The 26,623-nt window shown below is 40.8% G+C and overlaps 1 protein-coding gene across 7 annotated transcripts in view; it reads left to right on the plus strand.

Annotated features, from left to right (window-relative positions):
- Window positions 1–1,727: 1,727 nt before the first annotated feature.
- The window catches only part of RBFOX2 (RNA binding fox-1 homolog 2), a 253,113-nt gene continuing 228,217 nt past the window's right edge, over window positions 1,728–26,623 (plus strand). For all 7 annotated transcript variants that reach the window (XM_063074843.1, XM_063074851.1, XM_063074853.1 and 4 more), the window contains exon 1: window positions 1,728–1,945. In XM_063074843.1, coding sequence (XP_062930913.1) covers window positions 1,760–1,945 — 186 coding nt within the window. In that variant the 5' untranslated portion in view covers window positions 1,728–1,759. The remainder of the gene's footprint in view (window positions 1,946–26,623) is intronic.

Consider the following 26,623-nt stretch of genomic DNA (forward strand, 5'->3'; position numbering starts at 1 on the left):
TTAGAAATCATCTAATCCAAGGTTTCTCAACCTCCACACGATTGACAGTTTGGGCTGGATAACGTTTTTGTGGGGACTGTCTTGTGCATGGTAGATGATGAGCAACGTTCCTGGTCTAACCCACTAGATGCCAGCAGCATGCCCCAGCTGTGACAATCAAAAATAACTTCAGACATTGACAAATGTGGGGTGGTAGTGGTGGAAAGGGACAAAAATCGCCCCTGGTTGAGAACACCTAATCCAAATCATCTCCTCATTTTACACATGATGTAGCTGTGGTCCAAAGAGATGAAGCAAATTGTTTAAGCTAGTTGGGAAGGGCAAGATTAGAATGTAAGGCCATTCATGCAACGTCATTTTATTCCTATAATGTATAGGTCACAACATGGAAGCCAGAGAAAGTAGATGCAGTCCTTGTCCTTATATTATAGTCTGGTAGGAGAATCTATTGCACAGATGTCTCTAATTGCACGAAGTTGATGAGCAATAAAGTGCTGCTCAGGCAACATGGTGTATAGAAAGAGAATACGATATGATGTCCTGTTATCTGGATCTGCCACTTTTTTTTGCTGCAGGATTTAACCAGGCTTCAGGTTAATCATCAATGAAATAGAGATCATGGTATCCACACTACCTACTTCACCAGCCTCAAAATGGGTCTGTGCATCCGTAGAGCTCTTACAATCACCAGGTATTACTAACTAAGGTCATTAGGAATGTGATAAGAATTATGATTAGAGTAAAAGCTCTCCGAACCTGGGAGAGCCCTGTAGGGTCTCATTCCTGGACCTTCCAACTCGATATCCCTATTCTTCCACAGGAGAGGAAACGGGTAAAGATCCGCCCTGTCGCAGAGCGCCCCTTCCCTCCGCGGGAACCAAGGTGGCCAGATGGCTGAATTCTGGTCACAACTCTGCAGGACTAGACCCACAAGCGGTATTTGCTCCCCGGCCCTCGTTGCTCTTAAGCTCCGCCCACCCAGGCCATGGCCCCGCCCCTAAAGGAGACAGGCCCCGCCCCTCAGCTCAGGCTGCCTCTCCAGCCGCGCGGTGCATCCAGGACAATCCCGGGTTCCCGCCGGAAATTCCCGAGCTCCCCCGATCTCTCCCCGGCTTCCCTCGGGCGGCCGGCGTGGAGGCGGCGGCGACTGTCGTCGGGAGGTGGCACCGCCCCGCCTGCCCCCCGCCGCCCCCCGCGCCACAGCCTCCCGCGCGGCTGGAGTCGTCCATCCCGGGCCGTCCCTCCTCCTTTCTCTCTCCCCGCCTTCCCGGTGCTGCCACAGTGGCGGGTCGGAGGATCCCGGCCAGTCAGCTCGTTCCTGCCTCGCGCCCCTCCTCCCCCCAAACAAACAGCCCTGCCCAGGCCTCGGGAGCCGGGGCCGCCCCCTTCCTCCTCAGCCGGCGTGTTGTGAAGGAGAGTGTGAACGAGCGGCCGGCGGGCGAGCTCGGGAGTGCGCGGGGCGGGGCGGCGGGCCGGGCCGGGTGTCGCGTGTGCGTGTGGGGGGCGCGAGCGAGTGCCCCGTCACGACCCGACAGCGGGCCCCGCGCGGACGACCCACGCGCGGGAGGACGGGCGGGTGGGCGAGGAGCGGCGGGCGCGAGCCGCGGAGGGGCGGCGGGGCCGCGCGCGCACGCACGGACGCACGCGGGGGGCGGGGGCAGGCGCGCGCCCGTCTGTCGCGACAGTCGGGGCCGAGGCCCAGGAGGAGGTGGCCTGTCGCGGGTCGCCCGGCTCCCGGAGGCGAAGGGGGCGCGGGCGGATGGCTGAAGGCGCCCAGCCGCAGCAGCCGCCTCAGCTCGGGCCCGGCGCCGCTGCCCGGGGCATGAAGCGGGAGTCGGAGCTGGATCTGCCGGTGCCCGGAGCGGGAGGAGACGGAGCCGAGCCCGGCCTGAGCAAGCGGCCGCGCACCGAGGAGGCGGCGGCCGAGGGCGGCGGCGGGATGCAGGTGACCCTGCGGGACGGGGCGCCCCGTTGTCGTGGGGGTGCGGAGCGGGGCCGGGAGAGGGGGTGGGCTGTCGGGACCCCCGGGTTGGAGGTGGGAGGGGGCGGGCCGGGCCTGGTCTGGGTGGAGGGTGGGGCGAGCTCGGGCTTGGAGGAGAGAGTGCGGGAGGATCCTGGTGTGCCCGGGGGGGGGGGGGGGGGGGGTGTGTCCTGATGCCTAAGGGGACGAGGGGGCACGATGAATGAATAGGTTTTGGGGGGAAATCGAACATGATTGAGATGGATTCCATTCTTCAAACCCTTCCTTAGTTCCTTGGGACGGAGTGGAAGCCGGGAAATCCTGGGTCTGTTGCCCAGAGGAGAGCCACTGGGCTAAGTCGGGGACAAGGGGACCTGGTGGGAAACACCTTCAAAGGGAGTATTTTTTTTTTTTAAAAAGATGACCGGTAAGGGGATCTTAACCTTTGACTTGGTGTTGTCAGCACCACGCTCAGCCAGTGAGCGAACCGGCCATCCGTATATGGGATCCGAACCCGGGGCCTTGGCGCTATCAGCACCGCACTCTACCGAGTGAGCCACGGGCCGGCCCGGGAGTACTTTTTTTTTTGGCAGCACTTGGCATACGCTGGGATGGGGACGGGGAGCGGCATTTGAAGGATAGGAACGAAAAGGGAGAAAACTCCTCGAGAGAATCCAAAGGATGTGGCTTAGACTGTGGGTTAAATCAGTTACACAGGCAGTGTGAGAAGTGCAGGGAGTTGGGTAGTGTTGGGAAACCGTGGTGTTCAGTCTCATTAACTTTGTGGAGCATGCTAATGAGTCTGAAGAGAGACACAGGATGTGTCTCTTCTGTCTTTGCCAGTTGCGTCCTTCATCACTAGGACACCGAATAGCTCTTTAATGTCCTGGGGTATAAAAGAACATTTATAGAGCTATTAGAGAACCGGATTCAGAGTTGTGGACCCAAGGATAAGCTGGTTGATTTGGGTAGGGAATGGGAAAGGTATTGATGATGTCAGTTGACTTTGTAGTTTGAGGAAGAGCTTGAAACCTTCGTGGGTTTTAGGAATTGGTCTCTGTTCAGAAAATACTTGCTGGGCCGAGCCCGTGGCGCACTTGGTAGAGTGCTGCGCTGGCAGCGCGGCCACGCTCCCGCCGCGGGTTCGGATCCTATGGTCATGAAAAAACGACAAAAAAAAAAAAGAAAATACTTGCTGTGAAGTGGTGAGGTTCACCTACTAGCAATTGTATAGCAATTGTATCTACCTAATTCTGTTAGAATCATAGAATGTTAGAGATAGAAGGGAACAGAGACATCATCTTTTCCAGGGGTTCTTAATCTGGATAGATTTGGCAAGTTCTTGCATAATAGTTTATGTGCACTTTTTGGTGGAGGAGAGTCAATAGTTTTCATTTTTTTGGAGGGGATTCAAGTCCCAACATGTTTTAACCACCTCTCATATTTTAACCACCTCATTTTATGGATGGGGAATTAAAAGTCCAGAGAAAACTAGTGACTTGCCTAAGGCCACCCAGTTAGCTGGTAATAAAACTAGAACTAGAAGCCTGGTCTTCTAATTCCTATTCCTGTGCTCTCTCCATTACACCACTTTTGGAAATCTCTGCAGTGCTAAAAGACTTCCTGTGCTCTGCTCCCTGCTTTTCAAAGCTCTGCCTGACTTCCTGTGTTAGAGACGGAGATGTACTAAGCCTGGCATGTTTGTTGTGTGCTTCTTGGTCTCCTTTTCACAGTCCACCCTGTTACTTCTGTTGGTTTGGGTAAAGTGACCCTCTTGGTGTTTAGTTTTGGATTCTTCTGCTTTGTTTGCCTGCTTTTATTCTCTGTTAGAACTCTGTCAGCAGAGGGATTGTGGGAAGTAAAAGCTCAGTGCCATGGAAAAAATATAGAGGAAGTTGGGGAGACTTCAGGTGAGGTGGGTTAAGATCGGATGGTAAGGAGGGAAGACTGGATGTAGGTGCTGGTGATCATGTTCTACTTGGTTTGTGCATGTATGTATATGTATTCATTTATTGTTTTTGTCAGTCATAATAGCGAGACCGTTTTTCCTCCTGGGGCCTATTATTTGCTGGTTGCCTTTACATTGGTTGAGGATAGGGGTATTTGGAAATGGGACAGTGTATAGAGACTTTGGGATTGTGCAGAGAAAGGAGTGGATTAGGTCCTTTGGGTACAAATGGGAAATTTAGAACTATCCCACATAGAATCCTTTTTTTCCACTCTACATATTTATAGATGTGTTTTATTTTTCACTTTCTTCATTTTGCATATTTATGGATTTTTTTTATTTTTCTCATTGTTGTAGTACCATCACACCATGTCACATAAATATTCAAATCATCTTTAGCCCCCTTCCTTCAACTAGCTGTATGGTTCTGGGGAAATCCCCTATTTTAGGGTCTTTTTTTCCTTCGTTGTAAAATAAAGTGTTTGTACAAGATGATCCCTAAGTTATCTTCTGAAAAATATGTCAACTTCCCTATCCTTAAGGTGTATACAATCTAGGTGGGAAGACAAATGGATTAAAAGTAAAAAACAAAGAGTGTGAGTATATATATATATGTATGTATATATATATGTATGTATATATATATATGTATGTATATATATTTTATATTTATTCATTTAGCTAATGTTTGCTGAGCAGCTGCTATATACCAGGCACCGTTTTAATCCTAGCAGATATAGTAGTGAACAAAAAAAGACCCTGCTTTTATGGAACTAATATTTTAATGGAAAGTGACATCTAATGAAGAAATGAACAAGGTAGTAATAAGGGCTTAGAAGAAAAAGAAAGCAGGGAGAGGGGTAGAGAATGAGGGGGATGGGGAGTCTCTCTGATAGGTGACTTTTGAATGAGTTGAGGGAATGGGCCGTTCAGGCATTTGAGGGAAGAGGGTTTAGGTAGAGGAACCGTGGGTGCAGAGGCATTGAGAAAGAAGTGTGCTTGGTGTGTTTGAGAACAGGAGACCAGTGTAGCTGGAGCAGAATGAGTGGGGCAGGCAGTCTTAGGACATGATGTCAGTGGTTTAGAAATGCCTATGGGCCCTGTGTAAATATACACTTTAAAAATCTTCATGGAGGGAAGTTTCGGTAATGGGCCACAATAATCAACCACATTGTATATCGACAAAATAAAATAAAAAAAAAAAAAATAAATAAAAATAAAAATCTTCATGTAGCCATCTTTTTGGTATGTGGGTTTGTCATAAAGCATGTGTTTTTTTCTTATATCTTAACACAAATGGGGTTTTTCTGAGGTCCTAGCTCTTACCATGCAGCCTCTCCTGACAGCTTAATACTCACCATTCAGACATTACTTTTGCCTCCTGGTATGTTGATGCTTCATTATGCATCATTTTTTTTTTTTTTTTTTTTTTAAGATGACCGGTAAGGGGATCTTAACACTTGACTTGGTGTTGTCAGCACCACACTCTCCCAAGTGAGGTAACCGGCCATCTGTATATAGGGATCCGAACCTGTGGCCTTGGAGTTATCAGCACCACACTCTCCCAAGTGAGCCATGGGCTGCCCCTTAATTATGCATCATTTTGTATTGTCTCTTGTTTTATTATTGTTTCCCTGGTAAGATCGCAAGCTTCTAAAAGACAGGAACCATATTTCCTTTGTTTTTATCCTTCATAATACTAACAGTTTGGGAAATTTATTTAGTTGTTTAAGAGCGTACCCAGTGCCTCTTAAGTTAAAGTTGAAATTTACCTTTTACAGATAGTTAAAGGATAAAAACAGTCGTGAAATTTTGGGGTGAGGGTACCATCACAAAATTCCCCAATACCTTTGAGTGTCAAAGGATGAACCCCTTTTTCCAATAAAGTTATTTATTTGGGTTAATTTCCCAAGGCTACTTACTAAATGGAGCTGCATCGATAAGCTTCAGATTCCAAAGCTGAAACCTGTTGAGTTGCAGCCTCTAAGCTTTTGTAGTAAATCATTACATCCCAAAGTGGAGCTTAGGGCACTCTGCAGAGTTCGTGGTGCTTGTGTTATAATCCTTAGGCTCAGAAGGAACCCTAGGGGAGAGAGAAAGGCTCAGATACTTTCAAGGACAGTATATAGAAGCTTTATGTGGATGGAAGAGGAGTCAGTACAGCCCCAGAAAGCATATAGAAATAGAGAAACCTGAACCATGGAGTAGGAGGAAGGAAACAAATTCAATTTGAAAGTTGAAATACAGTTTGAGAATGTAGTTAGTTGTTAAAGAGGGTACTTGGAAATAATGGACTCTACCTTTGTGGAAAGCTAAATGAGTTAGTTACATGTGTAGATATTAGAGGTTCATTTCACTTTAAGCAAGTCTGATAGGTATGAAATTTAGGCTCCATAAAACAATGGAGAGTGAATTTTTTTGGTCAGCTTTTCTAGTGAATAAACAATTTGATTAACAAAAATTCTATTTTTGTGCAAAACTTTCTAGGAACTTAAGTGCTGTAAGATGCACCTAAAATTATTATGGCTTTCAGCAAAATTCTTTATGGCAGTGGAACGTTGGTATGTGATTATTATATGGCCGAGTAACTGTTTCTGACCATGAAGTCATAAATCCAGTTTAGCCAGGTGGGTTCGGCCATTGGTCATATGTTGACCATTGGTCATTGGTTGACTCTAGTAGTAGGAAGACTTTCTTCCTGGTCTCAGGGAAGAGGTTCTAGGTAGTTGGTAGTTATTTTGTAGAAGCTGTACTTATTCAAGTAGTGTATCTGCCCATTTTGCTTGTTTCTGGGCTTATTTCCTCGTAGGTGGATGTCTCTTTGCACCGTCATTTGGGTATTTGGTGCTGAAGCTGAGCATGGTGTGCTACCTTTTGAGTAGAGTTATAAGAACAATGTGCTTTCCTTACAAGTAATTTCATGAACAGTATCTCACTAAAATTACTGAATTTTTCATTTCTACCTGTCTTAGTCTCCTCGGGCTGCTGCCACAAAATACCATAGACTGGGTGGCTTAAACAACAGAAATTTATTTCTCACTGTTCAGAGGCTGGGAAGTCCAAGATCAAAGTGTCAGTAGATTTGGTGTCTGGTGAGGGCCTGCTTTCTTGCTTGTAGACAGCTGCCCTCTGACTGTGTGCTCACATGGCCTTCCCTTAATGCATGCTCATGGGGAGAGAAGGAGTGAGTGATCTCTTCCTTTTCTTGTAAGGACACTAACCCCATCATATAGATTCCCTCCCCCCCAATAGCCTAATCTAAACTAATTACCTCCCAAAGGCTCCACCTCCAAACACCATCACATTGGTGGTTTGGGCCTCAACATATGAATTTTGGGGGGATGCAGAAATTTAGCCCATAACACTACCAGAGTGATAAATATTGTAGTTGGAGAAACTGAGGCACAGCCATATAAAAATTACTGACTTTTTTCAAGCCTCACAAGGAAGTCTACAAATGTAAAACTGGGAATATATTTCAGAAGGAGACATCTGATTTCAAAGTGGAGTTATTCATCAGGGTGACCCGACAGATTTCCCTTAGTTGAATTTGTCTCCCAACTTCCTTTCCCATCTTCTAGTCACCTTTTCATTTTTTTCTCTATCACACTGATGTGAACACGCTAACTAGAGATTTAACTTTCATTTTGTTATAAAGCAGACTGGTGCAGACAGGCCACAAGATTACAGGATCATGGAGAAAGAAATTAAGTATACTACTTAGTGTAAACAAGAATGTTGCTAGTGAATCTCTAGTTTGACATCTCTCAGGCCTTCAGTTTGGTGTCAGGCTTTAATAATTGGTAGAAACAATAAAGACAGTCATTTTGACAAGTGGATTTGTTTGAATTTTTGTTGACATGCATTCGTAAAACATGGTAAACATCTTTATTCTGGGGCAAATGTGCACTTCCTTCAAAGACAGGAGGGAAGAGTCTCAGAGATGATGGAAAGGAAATGGCAGTAACTGGAGCATGAGCAAACAGATGGAGTGAGGGATGGCAAGTGCATTTGGGGTTTTAGGTGGCCCCTAGGAGTATTGAGTTTCCTATTCTTTTCCCCGACAGCCCCAATACAAGCAGGCAGCTTACATGGCTAAGGTTTCATTATCTAATCCATCACAGATCAGCTTGAATAAACCCATTGGCTGGTGCTGAGCTAGTTAGGAGAGTAGTGCAAAGCTGCTTGAGCCAGGATTGGGACAAATCGGATCAGAACTGCCACGTGAATCCTGGACATATTTCTGTAATTTGGGTGGATAAAGTAGTTTGGGAAATCACTCGAGAGAGTGAGCAAGGATTCAGCCATGAATTTTTTTCAAACCTCTTAGGGACTCTGCAGGGAAAGTGTATGGAGGATTTGATACATTTCTCTGGAGTACAGCCAAGTTGCTTTGATTATTTGACTCTGAACATTTTTTTGTCACTAATTGTCAAGAGAGACCTTTTTAGTTGCATTTGGAGATTTCCAGTTGTAATCACTCAGTTGTGACTTCTAGTGATCCCTTGAGACTGTAAAATACAGGCCCCCTCTCTGTTTTTAAAAAGAAAATATTATTACCAACTTTAATATGTAATCATACTTGTTATCCTTATATATTTGAATATGATGTAGTAAAGAAACACCATAGAGTTTCTCATATTTGGATTTGAATCCTGGCTCCTGCACTTACCAACTGAATGACCTTTGGCAAGGTATCGGACATCTATGAACTCCTGCTCACACATCTGTGAACTGGGAGAATTAATATACAGTTGACCTTTGAACAACATGGGTTTGAATGAGGAGGTCCACTTCAATAAGTACATGTACAGTACTGTAAATGAATTTTCTCTTATGATTTTCCTGACATTTTCTTTTCTCTAGCTTACTTTATTGTAAGAAAACAGTATATAATACATACAAAATATGTGTTAATCAGCTGTTTTGTTATCAGTAAGGCTTCTGGTCAACAGTAGGCTATTAGTAGTTAAGATTTTGGGGAGTCAAAAGTTATACATGGATTTTCGACTGCCTGGTGGGGGGGGGAGTGGTTCCCCTAACCCTGGCATTGTTCAGGGGTCCACTGTATACTCTTATGAGCTACTATAATGAGTAACCGAGATTGTTTAAAGTGCCTACATGGAACACAGCAATGAATGTTTACTTTTTGCTTTCCTTATATCCTGCTATACAGCATTCAATAAGTTCCTGTTTACTGCTTGATCAGCATGGAGCAGTCAACATGCTTCCGATTGATGAGGGGAACTATTAGAGATGAGCAGTGTGTTAAACCGGGAAAACTCATTTGCTCGTCACCCAGGGTAGAGAGGAGTGAATGTGGTTATTGTGGTCTCTCTTGTTAGAGGAAAAGGAGACAGTTAATTCTTTGCTAAGGAGTGAAGAGACTACTGAAGTATCACAGTACCTGTGTTGAAGATGTGGTCATGTCATAGAACCCATGGGATCTCTACTACGAGGGTAGCTGAATTCACTGTCTGTTTTAGTGGTACGTGGGGTGCGGGAGCAGTGAAAATGTTTGCTTCAAATTTTAAAAGGGTCATTGCTGAAATATGTTGCATCAGATAAATGCACATTTTGGTTTTGTTTTCATTTATGGAAATGGAGCTGGGATGCCTTTGTTTTATCTTTTGTGGTCTCTTTTTGGTCTCTTCAAACCTGTACTCCTCACTTGAAAGCTTGTGTTTGACCTCAGGATAGAGTCCATTCTCTCCTTTGGCCTACCAGGTTTTTCTGGCCTGACTTCTGCTTACCTTTCTAGCCCCATATCTTTCTACACTTCACCGCCATGTCCACGTCCAGGGACTTGTTTCCTGAACGTACTGTGCCACACAGGTTAATGCATACCCCTTGTGCTTTTGTGTCTGTTCCTTCTTCCTGAAATTCTTGTCTCCTCTCTCTCTCTTCTATCTCTTTGTCTCTCTCTCTCTCATTTGTAAGGCTTAACCTTCAAGAATCAGTTTGGATATTGATTCCTCCTGGATGCCTTTTGTGACTACTCCCATTCTTCCCACCCTCTTGCTGTTTTCTAAAACATCATGTCCATAGCTCTGTTATAGGACTTTTTAGATTGACATTTGTTCAAAATGTTTGCCCCTCCACCCCTGCCCAGACTGTGAGATCTTCAAGGGATCCTGAGGAATCTGCAGGATTTAGCACTATTCCTGGGCCTGAGTAGTCAAGAAACTGTAGTTCTTCCTGTGTCTCAGTTTGGGCCTGCAGATGACTTTAATTGTTTCTCCAGATTTTCCCTGGGGGGTCTGGCCCTTGGCCTGCTTTCCAGCTTATGTGAAGACTAGGTGTTGTGTGATATGTGAATGTTACCTGATATTTCCATTTATATCAGGGCTAAAGGTGAGAGAGGGGTTTCTGAAGACAGAAGCTGGGCTAGAATTTAACTGCTGAATGTGTTGGGTGGGCATGGCAACCTGATACTTAGTTTCCTGTGCTCAGATATTAATTGAGTGCATGTGTGTATGTATAAAAAGGTCCTTTGTGATAATGTGGTTAAGGAAAAAAGAGAAACCACACAAGTGAGAGGGGCAATTAGAGCTAACCCGTTCCAGTTCACTGGAGCAGTCTGTTCATTTGCCTTTTTACAGTGCTTCTGAGCTGCTGAAGGATTCTGGAGTGTTGCAGTTTGGAGCTGTTACCACCATTTGGGACTAGAACCATTTGATCAACTGTGGACCTTAATCTTTACCTTCTCAACCAGTGAATTTCATTAGCTATTATAGCTTGTTTTTCTGGATCTAGGAAAAATACCAAGCCGAGACACTTTATTTATTTAAAAATACATGCTATTTTTCAGATCACTCGTATTGGATATATTTGTTAATGGAGAAAGTTTGCTAGAGTTCTTTATTTTTTATTTTTTTGGTGGCTGGCCAGTACAGATACAGTTCTTTTAAATCTCAGCTTTGGCGATAAATTCACAGACGTTATTTCTCTCTGGCCCTTGTTCTCCCCTCTCCCTTCACCTTCAGCTTCTGGTTTGAACTCCTGTATAATCCTCTCCTGTTCTCCAGCTTTGAGACTTCCCCTACTAGTTTAGTAAGGGCCTCTTTAAACGGGCGAATGGTTGTATTTTCTAGTGCCTCTGACTTTTTAGATTTTGAGTGAATAAAGCAGGTCTGTGAAGGGAATGAGAGAGCCCTGGATGATATCACTTCCTTCTGAAATGTCCCACACATACGTGGCATCCAGAAATTTCAGCTGAGGAGTCAAGACAAAGGACACATGATAAATACCACTTATGAAGTAGATGACATTTTCGGATTGTCAAATGATAATGGTTGAGTAACTGCTTAAAAGCCTATTTTCCCAAGGGTGGAAACTGAGCCTTTGAGGTTTAGACTTCTACATGGGTGTGTTCAACCATAATACTTGGGTTTTTTAGGGACCTAAGTCCCCAGATAACACCCTAGTATGTGGAATTTTTCCCAATCAGAGGCTGGTTTCTTGGTTTCTCTTTTGTCGAGGAAAAGAGCTTTTGCACTGGGTATTCAATATTTTATTTCAGGCATGTTGTTTTTGAGGAGGCATACTGTTTATTTTTTTTTCTGACTGCATTGATTTTGTTGAATTCTAATTGGAAATACCATAAGCAAAGCATGATTTATTGTGAGGGATGGCTGGTGGCTGTGGGACCCTACCAACTCTGGGCATTGGGCTGGGTGTAGAAGCTATACTAGTAGAAGTAGAGGAACTACAGACAGGGCCTTGGGGGAACTGTGGTGTCTGAATGTGGCCTCCAGCTACTGCTTGAGTGGGAACATTTTTGGAACAGAGGCTCATGGGTAGTTCTTCCAATTGCTTTATTTTGAGCAGCTTTTTCCTCTGCAAATTGGCAGTTGTTTGGAGGAGAGGGCATTCATTACTGTCAGCAAGAGTGATTTCCAAAGCAGACCTATGTGGATTTCGTTTAGGGATTAATTTCAGGGTATGTGGCTTGTCCTGGGTCTGAGACAAGACGACTTTGGTTCCACTTTCCTGGAAGTTGGTGGGGCTTCTTGATTGGCCTGCTCTATTTATCTTGGACTATTAGGCAAGTAGAAATGCAGCTGCATAGTTAGCTCTGTTGCACGGAGCTTAGTTTGATAGGTCATCCTCTCTTGGGGACTTTTTTACAGTCACACTTACAGCCTTAAGTTTATTTTCCTTTTTCTTTTTTTTCCTTCTGCACTTCAGTGCTGCACAAAAATTCTTGGGAGAGTGAGTAATAATTTCAGGTAGAAGGCAGGAATTGTAGCTCTGTTTAGCTACCTCACCCCTTCAGTTTCCCCCTCTGCAAAAGCATCTGCAAATGAAGTCACTTATCCCCTAATCAGACTGGCTTGTCCCATAATCAGTCTGAATATGTGGCTTTGATAGCTTTCACCTGCTGTTTCTTGGTTTCTAGGGGTTAGGACAGTAGGATTGTGTGATTTCAAAGCAAAAACTGGCAAAATTGGAGGATGTTTTGTGGTGGCTCCCAGCACCCACAAAGCTTAATTCATTGGTTTGCACCTCATACTAGCTTCCAGGAACACTGTCACTGTTAATGGCTGGCACAAGGGGTTTGAGGACTTTGTTGAAACTTCAGGAAGTTTCCACAATGGTAGCCTCTCACAGTGGGAGCTTTGGCAAAGCTTACAGGGAATTGGTAGTACTTCTTTTGAAAGTATGACCCTGGTCTTATGCTGCACATCTCTCTGTGAGAGAGGCAGAGAGGCAGCTTGTTTAAAAGAATGGAGAGTAATGCAATACAGCTGTCACTTAAGCAAACCATTTCATATGTCTGTGTCTGTTATACTTACATACGAATTTTACAGCATGTTTTGTGTGTTGTATTTGAACTTGAAGCCATAGTCTGACTCATGACTCTTAAGCTTATTTGGCTAGTTTTTATGTTATCCAAGACTTTGAGGTAATGCTGGTCATGTTAGAAAAGTCTATATCTGGGTTTAAAAATTAATATTTCTGTTGGCTCCTCTCCATCAGCAGCTGCTGCTCATTACTCATTACAGACACATCTTTTGTCCCCCTACTTTGTGTTGTAGATCTTTAACTGCTTGTTGTCATACTAAACAGATCCTTTTGTTGCGATGTTTTGGCTTTGAGCTGGTTGTGTTTTACAGTGTAGGAGATCAATTGATTGACTTTGGCATAATCTACCTTCAGACTTAAGCATGAAAGCATGTTACAGGCATGTAGCAGCAGTCTTTCAGAAGGGTGCTTATCAGGGACCAGTAGTGATTTTTGTCACCTGTATAAAAATGCTGTGATTAATAGATAACTCTGTCTGTTGTGTGTGCACACATTTTTCCTTTATGCTTACTTTGCATTGCTCTCTCTAGGAGTAGTTTGGAATAGATGTTACCCTGTAGGCTTTGCTTTTCACTCCTGGGAATCTATTTTAAGAATCCCTTATTTGATTTTCTTGAGCTTGGTATAGAGATCATTTATCATTTTTGGATTTTAGTTTCTGCAGTGTTAATTTTAGGCAAAAAATAAATACGTACTTGGTTTATTTGTTGTTTTTTGGTACCTGGCTGGTGTGGGGATCTAAACTTGCTTGGTTTAACAGTATCCCAGAGCTTGAAGGAACCTGAAAGATTTGACTGGTCCAGCATCCTTTTTTTAAGCAAGGAATTATTATTATTATTATTATTATTATTATTGGTAGGGGGATCTGAACCCTTGACTTTGGTATTATAAGGCCGTGCTAGTCTAATCAAGTGAGCTAACTGGCCAGCCAGACAAGGAAATTGTTTAATTCTAGTATCCCAAGCTATATTCCATTGATTGCTCTTTGAGAAGTGATTAATAGGTATCATTCTGCCAAAAAAACCACCAAAACCCCTAAACAAAAAAAATCAATCACATTATACTTTTCATAAGCAGATGTTGTGAGTCCAAGATATTGTGCAGCATTTTCCAAACTTAACCAAATCAGGATTTGCACCCTGGTCTCCTCCCTCTAAGTTAATTTCTAACTCTAAATTCATAAAAATATAGTTAGTGAAAAGCCTCCCTCTCACCCTATTTTTCTATCTGCCTCTACCCTCTTCACCAGACAAGTAACCACTGTTATTAGTTTGTGTTATTCGTCCCCCTTTCTTTTTTACACTAATACTAGCATACCATCCACATTCTTTTGCACCTTGCTTTTTTCATTTACTGTATCAGAGGTTAGTTTTTTTTAATGTAACAGGGTCTATTAAAGTTTTCCTTAATGCTTTCTGTTTTTTGTGTGTGTGATGCTTGGAAAAGTTTTTCCCACTCCAAGATTATAAAAAATAAAATGGCCTTGCAGACAGACCTGAGTTGGAGTCCTAGCTTTTCTATATCATAACTTTGTGATTTTGGTTAAGTTAGTTAACTTATCTAAGCCTCAGCTTCTCTCTTTGTAAAATATTTTATAGGAGTAGTGTAAGAATGACAAGAGATAATGTATATAATGTGCTTTATTCAGGGCCTGGCACATGGTAGGTGTTCATTATATAAAGGCTGTTTTATTATTATTACCCAGTCCTATTTTCTTATACTCTAGTGCTTTCTGAATTCCTTAAAGGTAGGAACAATCTCTTAGTCTTTGTATCCTTGGCCCCTCTGTCAGAGCCAGAGATATATTACAATAAGAACTCAGTAAACATTCGTTGGAAGAAAAATATCAACCTTTATACAATCTATTTTTAAAAATCTCCTTAATAATTTTTGTTGCTTTTTCTGAAATCCTCATCTCTAGATTTGAAGCATGGTGACTAAAATTGCATGTAATACTAAATAATTAAATTTATGTTATGTTTTCTAGATTATAAAATGAAAGGCCCTTATTTATTCCCTATAACAACCCCAAGGGATAGGTGATTCTTTGTTCCATTTTTCATGTGGTGAAAATATACCTCTCTAAGCCTCATGACTAGGAAGTGGCAAAGCTAATGCTTCTACCCAGATCTTGTGGCTCTTTATCCAATGCCTTTTCGTGGTCCCTAAGACTAAAAGGGTCTGACTGATGAGGAATGGAGCGAATAGTTACTTCATTGTCTTTGCATGCCATGTATTTAATATTGAAAATATTTTACCCATTATCTGACAGCTGATTCATGTAGAACTTGAAGTCAACGCTGAACTCCAGGTTCTTTCTTCAGTAATTTGGTGTTTGAATTGGGATTTTGTTAAAATTTATTGTGTAGTTGTATGTGCTTTAGGGGCTTTATATGTTAATCTCACTTTCCTATAGTTCATATTTAGGGGAAGTGAAATAGGATAATTGGTGGTATATATGATGGTTTGTTGTTCTTTGTTTATTTTTGTGTGTGTATCAAAGTTATCCCATCTCTAATTTTATTGTTGATTGAATAATGGATCAACAGTGGATCAATCAGTAGATTGATAATGGTGGGTATACAATCATCAGAGCTGAAGACATCTAGAAATTATCTGGAACAGCCCTCTGCTTTAGTTGAGGAAAATAGTAGGTGTATTTATTTTATGGACAAGATACCTCAGGTTCAGAGAAAGAGTATGTGAGAGCAAGCAGTAAGCTCAGATTTCTGGCTTTAGGGCTCAGTAGATCCTTTCATTTCTTAGTCTTTTTTACTACTCAGTGTGATGTCTCTGAGAGTATCTTGTATAGAGATTTTTTTTCTTCTTCCTTTTACATTTATTTTTAAATATGTAATATATTCACTGATTAAAAATATGCAAAAGGTTGAAGAGTAAAAAGTCTGCCTTCTCCCAGCTACCTATTTTCTCTCCTTGGAGGTAACCAGTATGGTTAGTTATCTGGGTATCCTTCCAGAGATAGAGCCTACATAATATTTCCCCCACCCACTCATAAAACTCAAATAATAGTATTAACGTGCAATCAATTCTGCAGTTGGCTTTGCTCTCTATTTGGAGATCGTTTTCTAGCAGTTTGTAGATTTTTTTCCTCCTTATTTGTTAGCTTTCTGGAATTAAGATTATGCTGTTCTAGTCTACTGAGATAACCACGTATAAATGTCTCTCTGGTGAGGATGACTGATTAGTACAGAACCTCATATGGTATATTTCTGTGTTTTCAGGAATCATGAAATCACAGGATTGGAGAACTGTGACTCTGTGTCTCTGTTCTTTCACATGAATACCCTACAAATACCTGAGTGGTGGTATCTTTTAGAGATGTCTGAGTAGAAGATAGGTACCCTCAGCTCTCCACCTGCCTTAGCTGCTCCTGGTCTGTCTTTTGCACTAGTAGGACACATTGTGGGTCAGATATACTGTTTGTCATTGAGTTAGTCATGATACTCAGGATCTGCCTTGAGTCATTGCACATGAAATCTAACTGCAGTGTGATTTTTATTCAGTATGATATCTTGTATACCAGAGATATCCCAAATGCCCAGGTTTATCCCGATTGAATGAAACTGATGTCAGGAGGCTGTTCAGTGAACCAAGTTTGGTGTTAAATTGTGAGAAAGGAAGGTTTAGCTCCTAATATGTTTTCCCGTCTTGTCAGCCATGATTGCCATTAGCCGCACTCAACCCTTATGTTTGTGGAAAGCCCCAGCATTAAGTGGATGCTCTTCTCTGGGATGTGAACTCTCTGTGACTGAAACTTGTTGGGAAATAAATAGATATGGTTCAACAGACAGAATATTTTTCTTTTGTTTACAGGATATTAGTGAATTCTGATTCAGACACAGATTTAAGGATTTCAAGCTTAGTCTTGGCTCTAGCTCAGTTAACCTTTACAGACTTCTGCATTTAAAGATATGAAACAAAATTGTGCTTTTCAGAGTTGGCTTCTGCAGTGGGCCTTTGTCTCCATGAGCATCTTGTAGAGGAGGTAGCGTTCCAGCTGTTGGGAGAATGAGAATGAGGCCAATGGGGATGTGTCTTATAATCTAGATAAATGCTGACCTCCACTCAGTCCTAATCTCACCATACAATCTTTGTGGTCCCAGGGCTCCACAGTGGGTGAATTAGACCTCCTAAGTCTCAGTGGCCAAGTTGCACAAGTTAGTGCTCTTTCCCCAAGCAGTGAATGGACATGGGCAGGCCACTAGATGCTGTGTTGTTTCCCCTGTTGCTTTTTCTGTCACACCTGGTATAAGGTTTCCAGGCATTTGTGCAACCTGATAGCAGAAAGTGCCTGTCGTAGTAGTCGAGAGATGGGTTGGCAGGTGGCTCAAGTTACTTCATGTTCCTGATAAGAGCCATCAATCCAGGCTGGTGGCTGCTGGGGGTGGGAGCTATATTGTGAGCATTCTACAGAGCAGGAATGGTGGTGTGGGTCTCTGCAGTGTTTCAGGACTTCAAGAATGCACCCAAGGCATTTTGAGAGGTCTGGCCAGCATATCCTGGGAAGCAGCACACATTTGAAATATAGATCTTACCTTAGAGTAGATGGGCCTTAGGAAATGGTGGCACACAGGAGTGGAAGAATTACCAATGCAGGAAACGTGAAGTGCACTCCTGAGGAACAGAGATGATATTTTCTTGTCCCACCTCTTAACTTAAAACCCAGTTGAAGAATTTGTTGATTCCTGTAGTCTAGGCACAGTAACTTGAATTTGCAGTGGGGCAATGGATACATACACAGATTCTTTTAATACAGTGTGATAATTGCTCTGATAGAGGTATTCACATAGTATATTTTAAAGCATAGTGCTTTGGTAACATATACTCTGTGTATACCTCTGTAAGTGCAGTTATTGTACTGTATTGAGCTATTGGGATAAGAGGACCCTTTCTGGCATCAGACTGTCAGGTTCAAATTTTATCTGTATACCTACTTAGCTGTGTGTCCTTCGGGCAAGTTACTTAACCCCTCTATGCTTCAGTTTTTCGTTTGTAAAATAGAGATAATAATAGTTTCTACCTCACAAGGTTGTAGTTGATATTAAATGATTTAATACAGTAAATATGAAAAGCTTGGTCCATGGCAAGTGCTGTGCGTTACTGTTATGGTGGTGGTTATAGCACAAAGCAGGGCTACCAGAGACCATGATAAACATATGCTGACCAGAGGGGTGCAGAATTCAGTATTTATTGTATTCATTGAAAGATTTTAGCCATGTTCTATGCAGAAGAAAATGAATAAAATGTTAATTGACTATATGACTGTGTATAAAACATGACGAAAGTCAATTCTTTGGAAAGTTGTATAAAAAGAATATTGATGTGAAAAGCTTTGGTATCCTACGCCACTTTCAGAGTAGGAATCTTAGTGTTCCTTTGGGAGTTGTACTGGAGCCCCTTCAGCTTTCTTGGCATTTTGAAGACAGACTGTATACTTTACTTTTAAGATAGGACAATACTTTACTATTTTAGACAGGTATGAATCTTTCCTGCTTTGAAAAAAATTCTAAGACAAACTATTTTAAATCAGAATCAGTCCATCCATACTTCCTTCCTTCTCTTTTCCTTCCTCTCTATATTAAAAGTAAACTTCTCATATTATGCAAAAAGCCCTTATCCTTTTCTTGGCCATTCATTCATTTAACAACATTTGAATGCTTATGACATGCTAAACAATGGTAGACCTTGGAGTTACAGAGTTAAAGGAGTGTTCTTATGGAACATGAAATTTATTGGGGGAGGTTTATGGAAAAATTATACATTAGAATAAAAAGTTGGTAATGTATTAGTGAGGATGTAAGTAGAGAAATAGGTACTTATATTGCTTGTGGGGATGAAACTTCGCATAGTCTCTGTGAAGAGCTATTTAGCAGTATCCACTAAAATGTAAAATGCATTTGATATAGCAGTTCCATTGCTAGAAATTTATCCCACAGATACTCTTGCATCTGTGTGTAAGAATATACTTTGAAGCATGACTTGAAATAGCAGAAGATTGAAAAAACCAGAATGCTCTTTGATAGGAAATCTGGTAAATAAAATAAGGTACATTTATACAATGGGATATCACGCAGCCATTAAAAAGAATTAGGCAGCTCTATATGAACAGACACAGAACACTCTCTAAATACAAGTGTAAAAATCAAAGTGCAGAAAAAATGTATGGTTTACTGCTGCTTGTGTAATGAAAAAAAATTATATATCCAAGTACACATAGACTCTCTTTGCCAGGAAATGCAAGACTGGTAAAAGAGCGGTTGCCTCTGGGGAGGGGTACCAGGTGACTAAGGAATAGTGGTGTAGGTGAAGACTTAATTTTTACTATATACCTTTTGTGCCTTTTGAATTTTATATTATGTGCATGTATTACATGCTTTAAAAATAAAATAATCTATTAAAATCACATCGGAATAAGTACAGGGCTTATGATCCTTGAACTTACTGATTTTTATAGAAGTGAATAAAAGTTTGTATTGGAACAAAAGTGTGCCAATTCTACTTATCACAACAAAAAATAGTGCTAGTGGTAGCACATGATCACTTAAATTTTGTGTTACATTATTTATTGGTATAGAGGGTGTTTCCAGTACTTATATTTATAATATATATATTTTATATTATATATTTGTATTATATATAGCTATGTAATACAGATTTGTATATTTATTATTAGCTATGTCTTATTACATTTATTATTAACAAAATGCTGATATGAAGGGGAGGGGTGGGTAAACGTAGAGATGATTAAAAATGGAAAGTAATGTTAGCAAATGATAAATGTTGAATGTGTATACACGATAAATCATTCAACAGTACAAACAATTATAAAGGGTCAAGTGCAAATCATAAAGTGGGTTGAGAAGAAACAAAACGAATAAGGACCACTACCATAAGCCTCTGTGGTTTTCTTAAAAAATGTCCCTTAGGGGGCCGGCCTGTGGCTCTCTCGGAAGAGTATGGTGCTGATAACACCAAGGCCACGGGTTCGGATCCCTATATAGGGATGGCCGGTTAGTTCACTAGGTGAGCATGGTGCTGACGACACCAAGTCAAGGGTTAAGATCCCCTTACCAGTCATCTTTAAAAAAAAAGATAAAAAGTCCCTTAGATATGCATTCATAGGCTACTTGGATTTTTTCATATTGGAATTTTATGAACAAATGGACTTAGGAGCAGTCTTTCATTCCAGAACCTAAGTTGATGGTAAATGGAGCAGCTTCTGTACCCTGATACGAGTGAGGACAGTGTTTCTGTGGGAGCATAGTGGAGGGATTGATGGATTCTTATCCAGCTGGGGTGGGATGGACATGGGGAGAACATTCTGCAGGAGCTATTGCTGAGTATTGAGTGTGTGAGCAGGGGTTAGGCAGGCAGAGGAGAGGAATGGGCAGGCCATTCTGGGCAAAGGAAGCAGTCTGTACAAGGACAAGGTATGAGAGGAACTACAAGTGGGTCAGTGAGGTTGGGATAATGGGCATGAGGGCAAGAGATTTTTCTAAAGTGCCTTTGGTAGTTAATTCATGCAGACTGCCATCCCCTTGCAGCCCATGCAGCGTTCTTCACAAAGCTGACTGGATGGTGATGCTTAAATTGTGCTGCCACTCAAGGAGCACACCCTCGTAGAGGGGGGTGGAGTAGTAACACTGTTTTTGTTCATTAAGAAAAAAAGAGAAAGTAAGAGAGAACAAAGAAAACCTGCATTTGGTTATGTACATATGTCATGCTGCCGTCCAGCAGAATTACTTATTTTCTTTTTTTCAGCTGTCTTCATCCTAGAAAAATCTTCCCCTTGATTTAAAATCACATTTTGAGTGCTGCATGCAACCCTTGAAACCTGTGTTCTATTTTATCATATTTGAATGTAGGTGAATTTATGTGAAGCACTTTTTACCACGTGGTATGCATTTTACACTTGATAGCATGGAATGCTGTAACAACAATATTTTGTCCATCAGAGGCTTTCAAAAAATTTCATGAATGTTTAAGTGCTTAGTCTCCATAGTATACTGGGGTAGGTGGCAGGTAGGCAAGTGAAAATTTTTTTAACACATTCTGTATGTGAGCACATTTCGGTTGTTTATGCCTCTTAAGGAGAAAGTTTCTCCTTTGAAGCTGAAATGTTCTATGCTTTGAATCCACTCAATGACAAATTATTCAGGAAAGCTTGAACTAAACCTGGTCAGATGCTTCTGAGTTATGAGAGAGGGACTGAAATAAACTTTTTCAGCTAAAAATAATTTTGCTCCCAAGTTACCAAAAATGGCTGACTAGAAATGCTTTTAAGATACTTGTCTAAGCTACCATAAGCTAAATGTCAAGAAAAAAGTTTAGGACACATTTTGAGAAACGATTGGCTCTATTTTGCTAAGGCTTTTGCCAAGCTTCTTATTCCGTAATTAACTCACAAGGCAAAAGCTGGTGGAAAGGGTTATGCCTTAGATTCAGTAGAGACCTAGAGATTCTTTTATTGGGACATACTGTGCTGCCTGTCTCTTTTGACAATAAATTTGTACCTATGGAAGGCACTAGGGTTAGGTGAAAATGGGACACTTAATTCTAAATCTGTTGTATAATTGCCTTTACTAATTAATTATTTAAAGCCCTTATCTCCTTCGCAGAACAGCTTTTACTCTCAGGGAATATTTGTCAGTCTCCAGAGAGTGCTAAATGATGTGTCTTTAGCATGTGAAATTGCCATCAATGCTCTGCCATCCTGTCAAGGTACTTCTCTGCATCTCATTGAATTCTGGAGTTAAGAATCACTCACCTATATGGGCGGCACTTTTTTACTTGCAGTATGGTCAGTTCTCATTGGAGTTTATATTTTATGCTTCCTTCTAAAACTTCAGTATGCTTTAATGATTATCCAAAGGATCCCTTTGCAGCTGCAGTATGTGCCATTGGTTGGTGGTGGTAGTCTTGAGAAACTAGAGAGGCATGTTGACTTTCCTTAAGGTTGCTTAGTACTGTAGAGTAAAATCTTGGATTAGAATGAAATTTAGAGCTATTTTTTCCCACATAATCACTCTTTTTAATACAGCTAATATTAAGCCATGATGTTTTTTCTTCCTAAATTTAACAAATATTTATTGAGCACTTAATGTAATAGGTTGTGAGAAGGGAAGTTGAATGAACTTATATCAGAGGAACTCAGTCTTTCTTCAGCTAGAGAAGAATGCTAGTCTTGTAGGCAGAAATGGTGTTGATACCTTGAGGAGAGTAGAGAAGTTTTACAGGTAGCAGCTGTTCTTGTGTAATAAGGATTCATCAAGAAGTGGAATAAAAGGATTGCTGACTTCCAGTTAAGTGGTGGCTTGGATTGAGGTGGTCCTTGTAGTTTCTTAGCTTTGTCAGACAGTAGTTGGAAATCCACCACCCCCAGTCTGTTTTTTCTATAGAAATACCCAATGTCGTCAGTTTGGTTTGTAGCTGAACATTTGAAGGTTGCCTTCCTACATCCAGTTCCTTTCCACCTGTTATTTATTTATTTATTTATTTATTTTTGTCGTTTTTTCGTGACCGGCACTCAGCCAGTGAGTGCACCGGTCAGTCCTATATAGGATCCGAACCCGCGGCGGGAGCGTTGCCGCGCTGCCAGCACAGCACTCTACCAAGTGCGCCACGGGCTCGGCCCTTCCTTTCCACCTGTTATATGCCACAGTAAGAAATTTAATTTTTTTTTTTTTAAAGATGATTGGTAAGGGGATCTTAACACTTGACTTGAGTGTTGTCAGCACCACGCTCTCCCAAGTGAGCCAACCGGCCATACGTATATAGAGATCCGAACCCGTGGCCTTGGGGTTATCAGCACCACACTCTCCCAAGTGAGCCATGGGCCGGCTCTAGAAATTTAATTTTGAATTAAATTAAGCCTTGTCCTCGGCTGCAAGTTTCTTAAGACAGGGACCAGATGTTAGGTTTTTCTTTTTGACTTCTTATTATAATACATTATATAGTTGTCACTCAATAAATATTTGCTAAATAGTGAATGAAATGAATTGATAGAAGAGTATCAATGAGGAGCAAAAAGAATGCCAGCTCCTGGTGGTGGCCTCCAGACTCTGGAAGTCTGTGAGGTATGTTTATGGGAAAAGCGAGTTAATGTCAGGATGTGGAAGAAATATTAAAGAATGAGGGGAAATTTAATGCTGTAGTGGTGGAGAAGGGGGTACCAGCGAGCCCAGTTGATGAGCCGGTAGAAAGGAAGGGATTGAAAAGGGACGAGATGTTCATTGTATGGGGTTCAAGAGTACAAAGAGAGTCTTTTGAGGAAGATTATTGCAGGTTAGCAACTGGAAGAAATTACTAAGGTAGGAGCTTTTTAGAACTAGAAGAGTCCTAAAGTTCCTTTTGGCGTGTTGGTGTGATAGAAGTATTAGTAGTTTCTAATGTTCTGTGGAAATCTTATGCATGTAAATATGTATAGATATATACCCCTTTATATACCTAAAGGTTCTCTATTATTTTTCACTGAACAAAATGTCTTGGGGAACACTGTGTTCAGTTTATGCAAATCAACCTAATTCTTTTTAATGACCACATAGTATTCCCATAGAAAGGTTTTTTGTTTGTTTTTTTACATTGAAAATTGTGATTTGTTTAAACATTTCCTATTGTTAAACATTTAGGTTGTTTCCAGTCTTTTGCTACTATAAACAATGCTGCTTGTATATATATATATATGTTCCTGTGCACATGAAGTAAGTAAGTTCCAGAGGACAGATTTTGTGAAGTGGAGTTGTTAAGTTTCTAAGGGTATGCACATTTAAACTTTTGATAGGTATTGTCATGCAGCCTACAAAATTTTATACTCTATAAACAGAGAATTAGAGTGACTTTTTTCGGTATGTTACCATATTTTCATTTTCACCAGCCTAAGTGAAAAATGGTTATCTTGACTTTTTAATCTGTATTTCTTTAACATAAGGGAATCTTTTAAAAAATATCTCTAAAAGTCATTTGTGTTTCTTTTGTCATGAACTCAGTTTCAAAAAAATTGTTTTTTTCTTATTGATATGTTAGAACTTTTTATAAATTAGGGAAATTAGCCCTTGTCATTCATGTTGTGAAGTTTCCCATTCAGCTTGTCATTTGTCTTTCGAATATGTTTGTAATGTATATATATGTACATACATATATGAGGACACTTCAAAAAGTTCAAGGAAAGACTTGTATTATCTTTTAATTCTATTTTTCCACAAATTTTTTGAAGTACCCTTATATACATATACACTTACGTGTCGTGTGTGTGTGTGTGTATGTGTGTGTGCCAGACAAGAACATCTTAAGTAATTAAATATATAAGGTATTTATTTCAAAATTTAGGATCTTGTTTTTTTTTCCTAAGAAAGACCGTCTCCACTCTGAGATTTATTTATTTATTTATTTATTTATTTATTTATTTATTTATTTATTCTTTTTTTTTAAAAGATGACCGGTAAGGGGATCTTAACCCTTGACTTGGTGTTGTCAGCACCACACTCACCCAGTGAGCTAACCGGCCATCCGTATATGGGATCTGATCCAGCGGCCTTGGTGTTATCAGCACCACACTCTCCCGAGTGAGCCACAGGCTGGCCCTCCACTCTGAAATTTAAAAGTAACTTTTTGTACTTTCCTTCAGTACTTTAATGGAAAACCTGGATTTTAGTTTTTTTTTTTTTGGTGGCTGACTGGTAAGGGGAGCTGAACCCTTGACCTTGACCTTGGTGTTAGGGTTTTAGTTTTGATTCTATCATTTATTAGTTTCGTGACTTCAGGCAAATTATATAATCTCTCAGGACCTCAGCTGCCTAAACTTAAAGTGTTACAGGTGATCTGTAGCATTCTAAAGAACTTTCTGTTAGAAGGTCTTTCTCACTAAAATTTCTTGTTTGCTTTTGAGTAAGATTTACTTTTGTGTTGTATGGAGATATGGAGTTGGAGACAGGTTAAGGAAAAGATGTAGGAAGGCAGGCAGGGGGGACAAGGGAGGATAAAGAGAGAAACCAGGGCTGTGAACAAACAAAAAAGCCCAGAGAGGATAGAAAAAAAAACAAAGGAAAACAGATGTAAAGACTTTAAGGTAGATACTGCGAACCTGAGTGGGATGCTTTTTTCATGTCACAGGAGATAAAAAATATTCGGGGTGGCTTTGTTCATTCACCCTCCCTTTCTTCCTTGCTCCCTTCCATCCCTCTTCAGTTTTCCTCCTTCCTTTTCTTTTTCTTAGAATAAAGTTAAGTGTAATAAAAAGGTTGTGAATTAGCACAAATCATAAAATGCAAAAGTTAAACTTCAAAGTCTTGTTCGTGTTGCACATATGTAGTATTTAAAGCCTAATGCTTTGAACTCCTTGTGTAGCGTGTGTGAGAATTGCTATGATATTGATTTATTGTCTAGGAATCCCTTCCAGCTCTAAAATTCTATGTTTAAATATAGTGCATGTGTTTTAGTATTGTTAAAACAATACTATGACTTTTGCATATTTTGCTTTTAGATATGAAATATGTAAAATTAATAATGCATTTCTATATGTTTTATATTTCATGTCTAAGACAAAAGTTCTTCCCACAGATTATGCCTTCAAGAAATCTAGTTTCTGTCTTTGGATACCTGTTTTCTGTGAAATCTTGAGCTGGGATGTGTAACTTCTTCCCTGTCTACTTCCCTGTCTGCTAAGCACAACCCAACAATGTGTAGTTAACCAAAATTATTATATGATAAGTCCCTCTAAAGTATAATGGTTAATTATTTTTAAAAAATCAATTTGTACTTTGCCCCTAGACCCTAATTATAATTCTTTTTTCTTGTTGTCTTGATTGGAAAAAAAAAAAAGAAATCCTATGATTACTACCGTGTGCACATTTCAGTTGAATATATTCTGTCCTTTTAGCTGATGGTAAAATTTCCTCTTATAAACCCCCTTGCACCTTTTCAACCTCATGGCCCCCTGCCCCCATCCCAGCTGGCCTGGGACGTCCTCATCTGTTGGCTTCCTCAAGTTGTCCTTGAAAATAGGTGACTAGACTTATTAAAATCATTGCTGGTTACCGTTGCAGTGGCTGTCATTGTGGCTAATTGGAAACGAAGTTATTGTAGTCATCAGAAATACATCGCAAAGGAGAAGGGGATGAATGTGCAAGTGGCTTTGGCTGCTTAGCTGTGTACGGATGGGTTTGGCTGTCTTGGGGAGATGCAGAGGCCCTACATGTGGTCTTCTTAGGAGAAGATTTGATCAAAAGCTTTCTCCTTCCGCACCTTCATTGCTTCCTTAATGCATTTTGTGCATTTTAGTTCCATTCTCTCCATCTCACCCCTGCACTCATTTTGTATGAAATGTAACGTAATCTATAGAATTGTTTGAGATTCTATTCTGTGAGAGGTTGTATGGGCAGGAAGTGTAAGATCCTGGGGACATTCTGTAAGGGCTTTTGATTTAGTTGGGTAGATGATATGCAGTCTCAGCCAAAATTAAATAACAGTTCAAGTTGATGGTGTAACATACGGTATAGGGTCATTCCTTACTATTTTGTTGGTGAGAAAATAAGACTGTATTATAAAATTGTACCAGAATTTAGTATGAAATTCTAGATTTGCTGTACACTTGGAAAGGAGAAACATAAAGGAAAAAAGAGGAGATGCAGAAGGTTAGCTAAGGCAAGTGAAAAAGTTTTTGTGACTTTTACTTTCATTTTTAATGAAGTTGTTATTAACTATTTTAATCTTAAACCTGGGAGGTCAAGGGAAACTTTACTGTGGCCCTGGAAGCAGACTCAGACTTTCGTCCATTCTCCTTCCTCATCTCGGTTCCTCCCACTCTACAGGATCTCCAGTGGCTCTCTGGAAATTAGTTGCAAGAGATCTTATATATGATGTAGTAGTAAATACTTAAAGAATATTTGTTG

This window comes from Cynocephalus volans, chromosome 12 (genome assembly GCF_027409185.1).
Source record: "Cynocephalus volans isolate mCynVol1 chromosome 12, mCynVol1.pri, whole genome shotgun sequence".
NCBI lineage: Eukaryota > Metazoa > Chordata > Mammalia > Dermoptera > Cynocephalidae > Cynocephalus > Cynocephalus volans.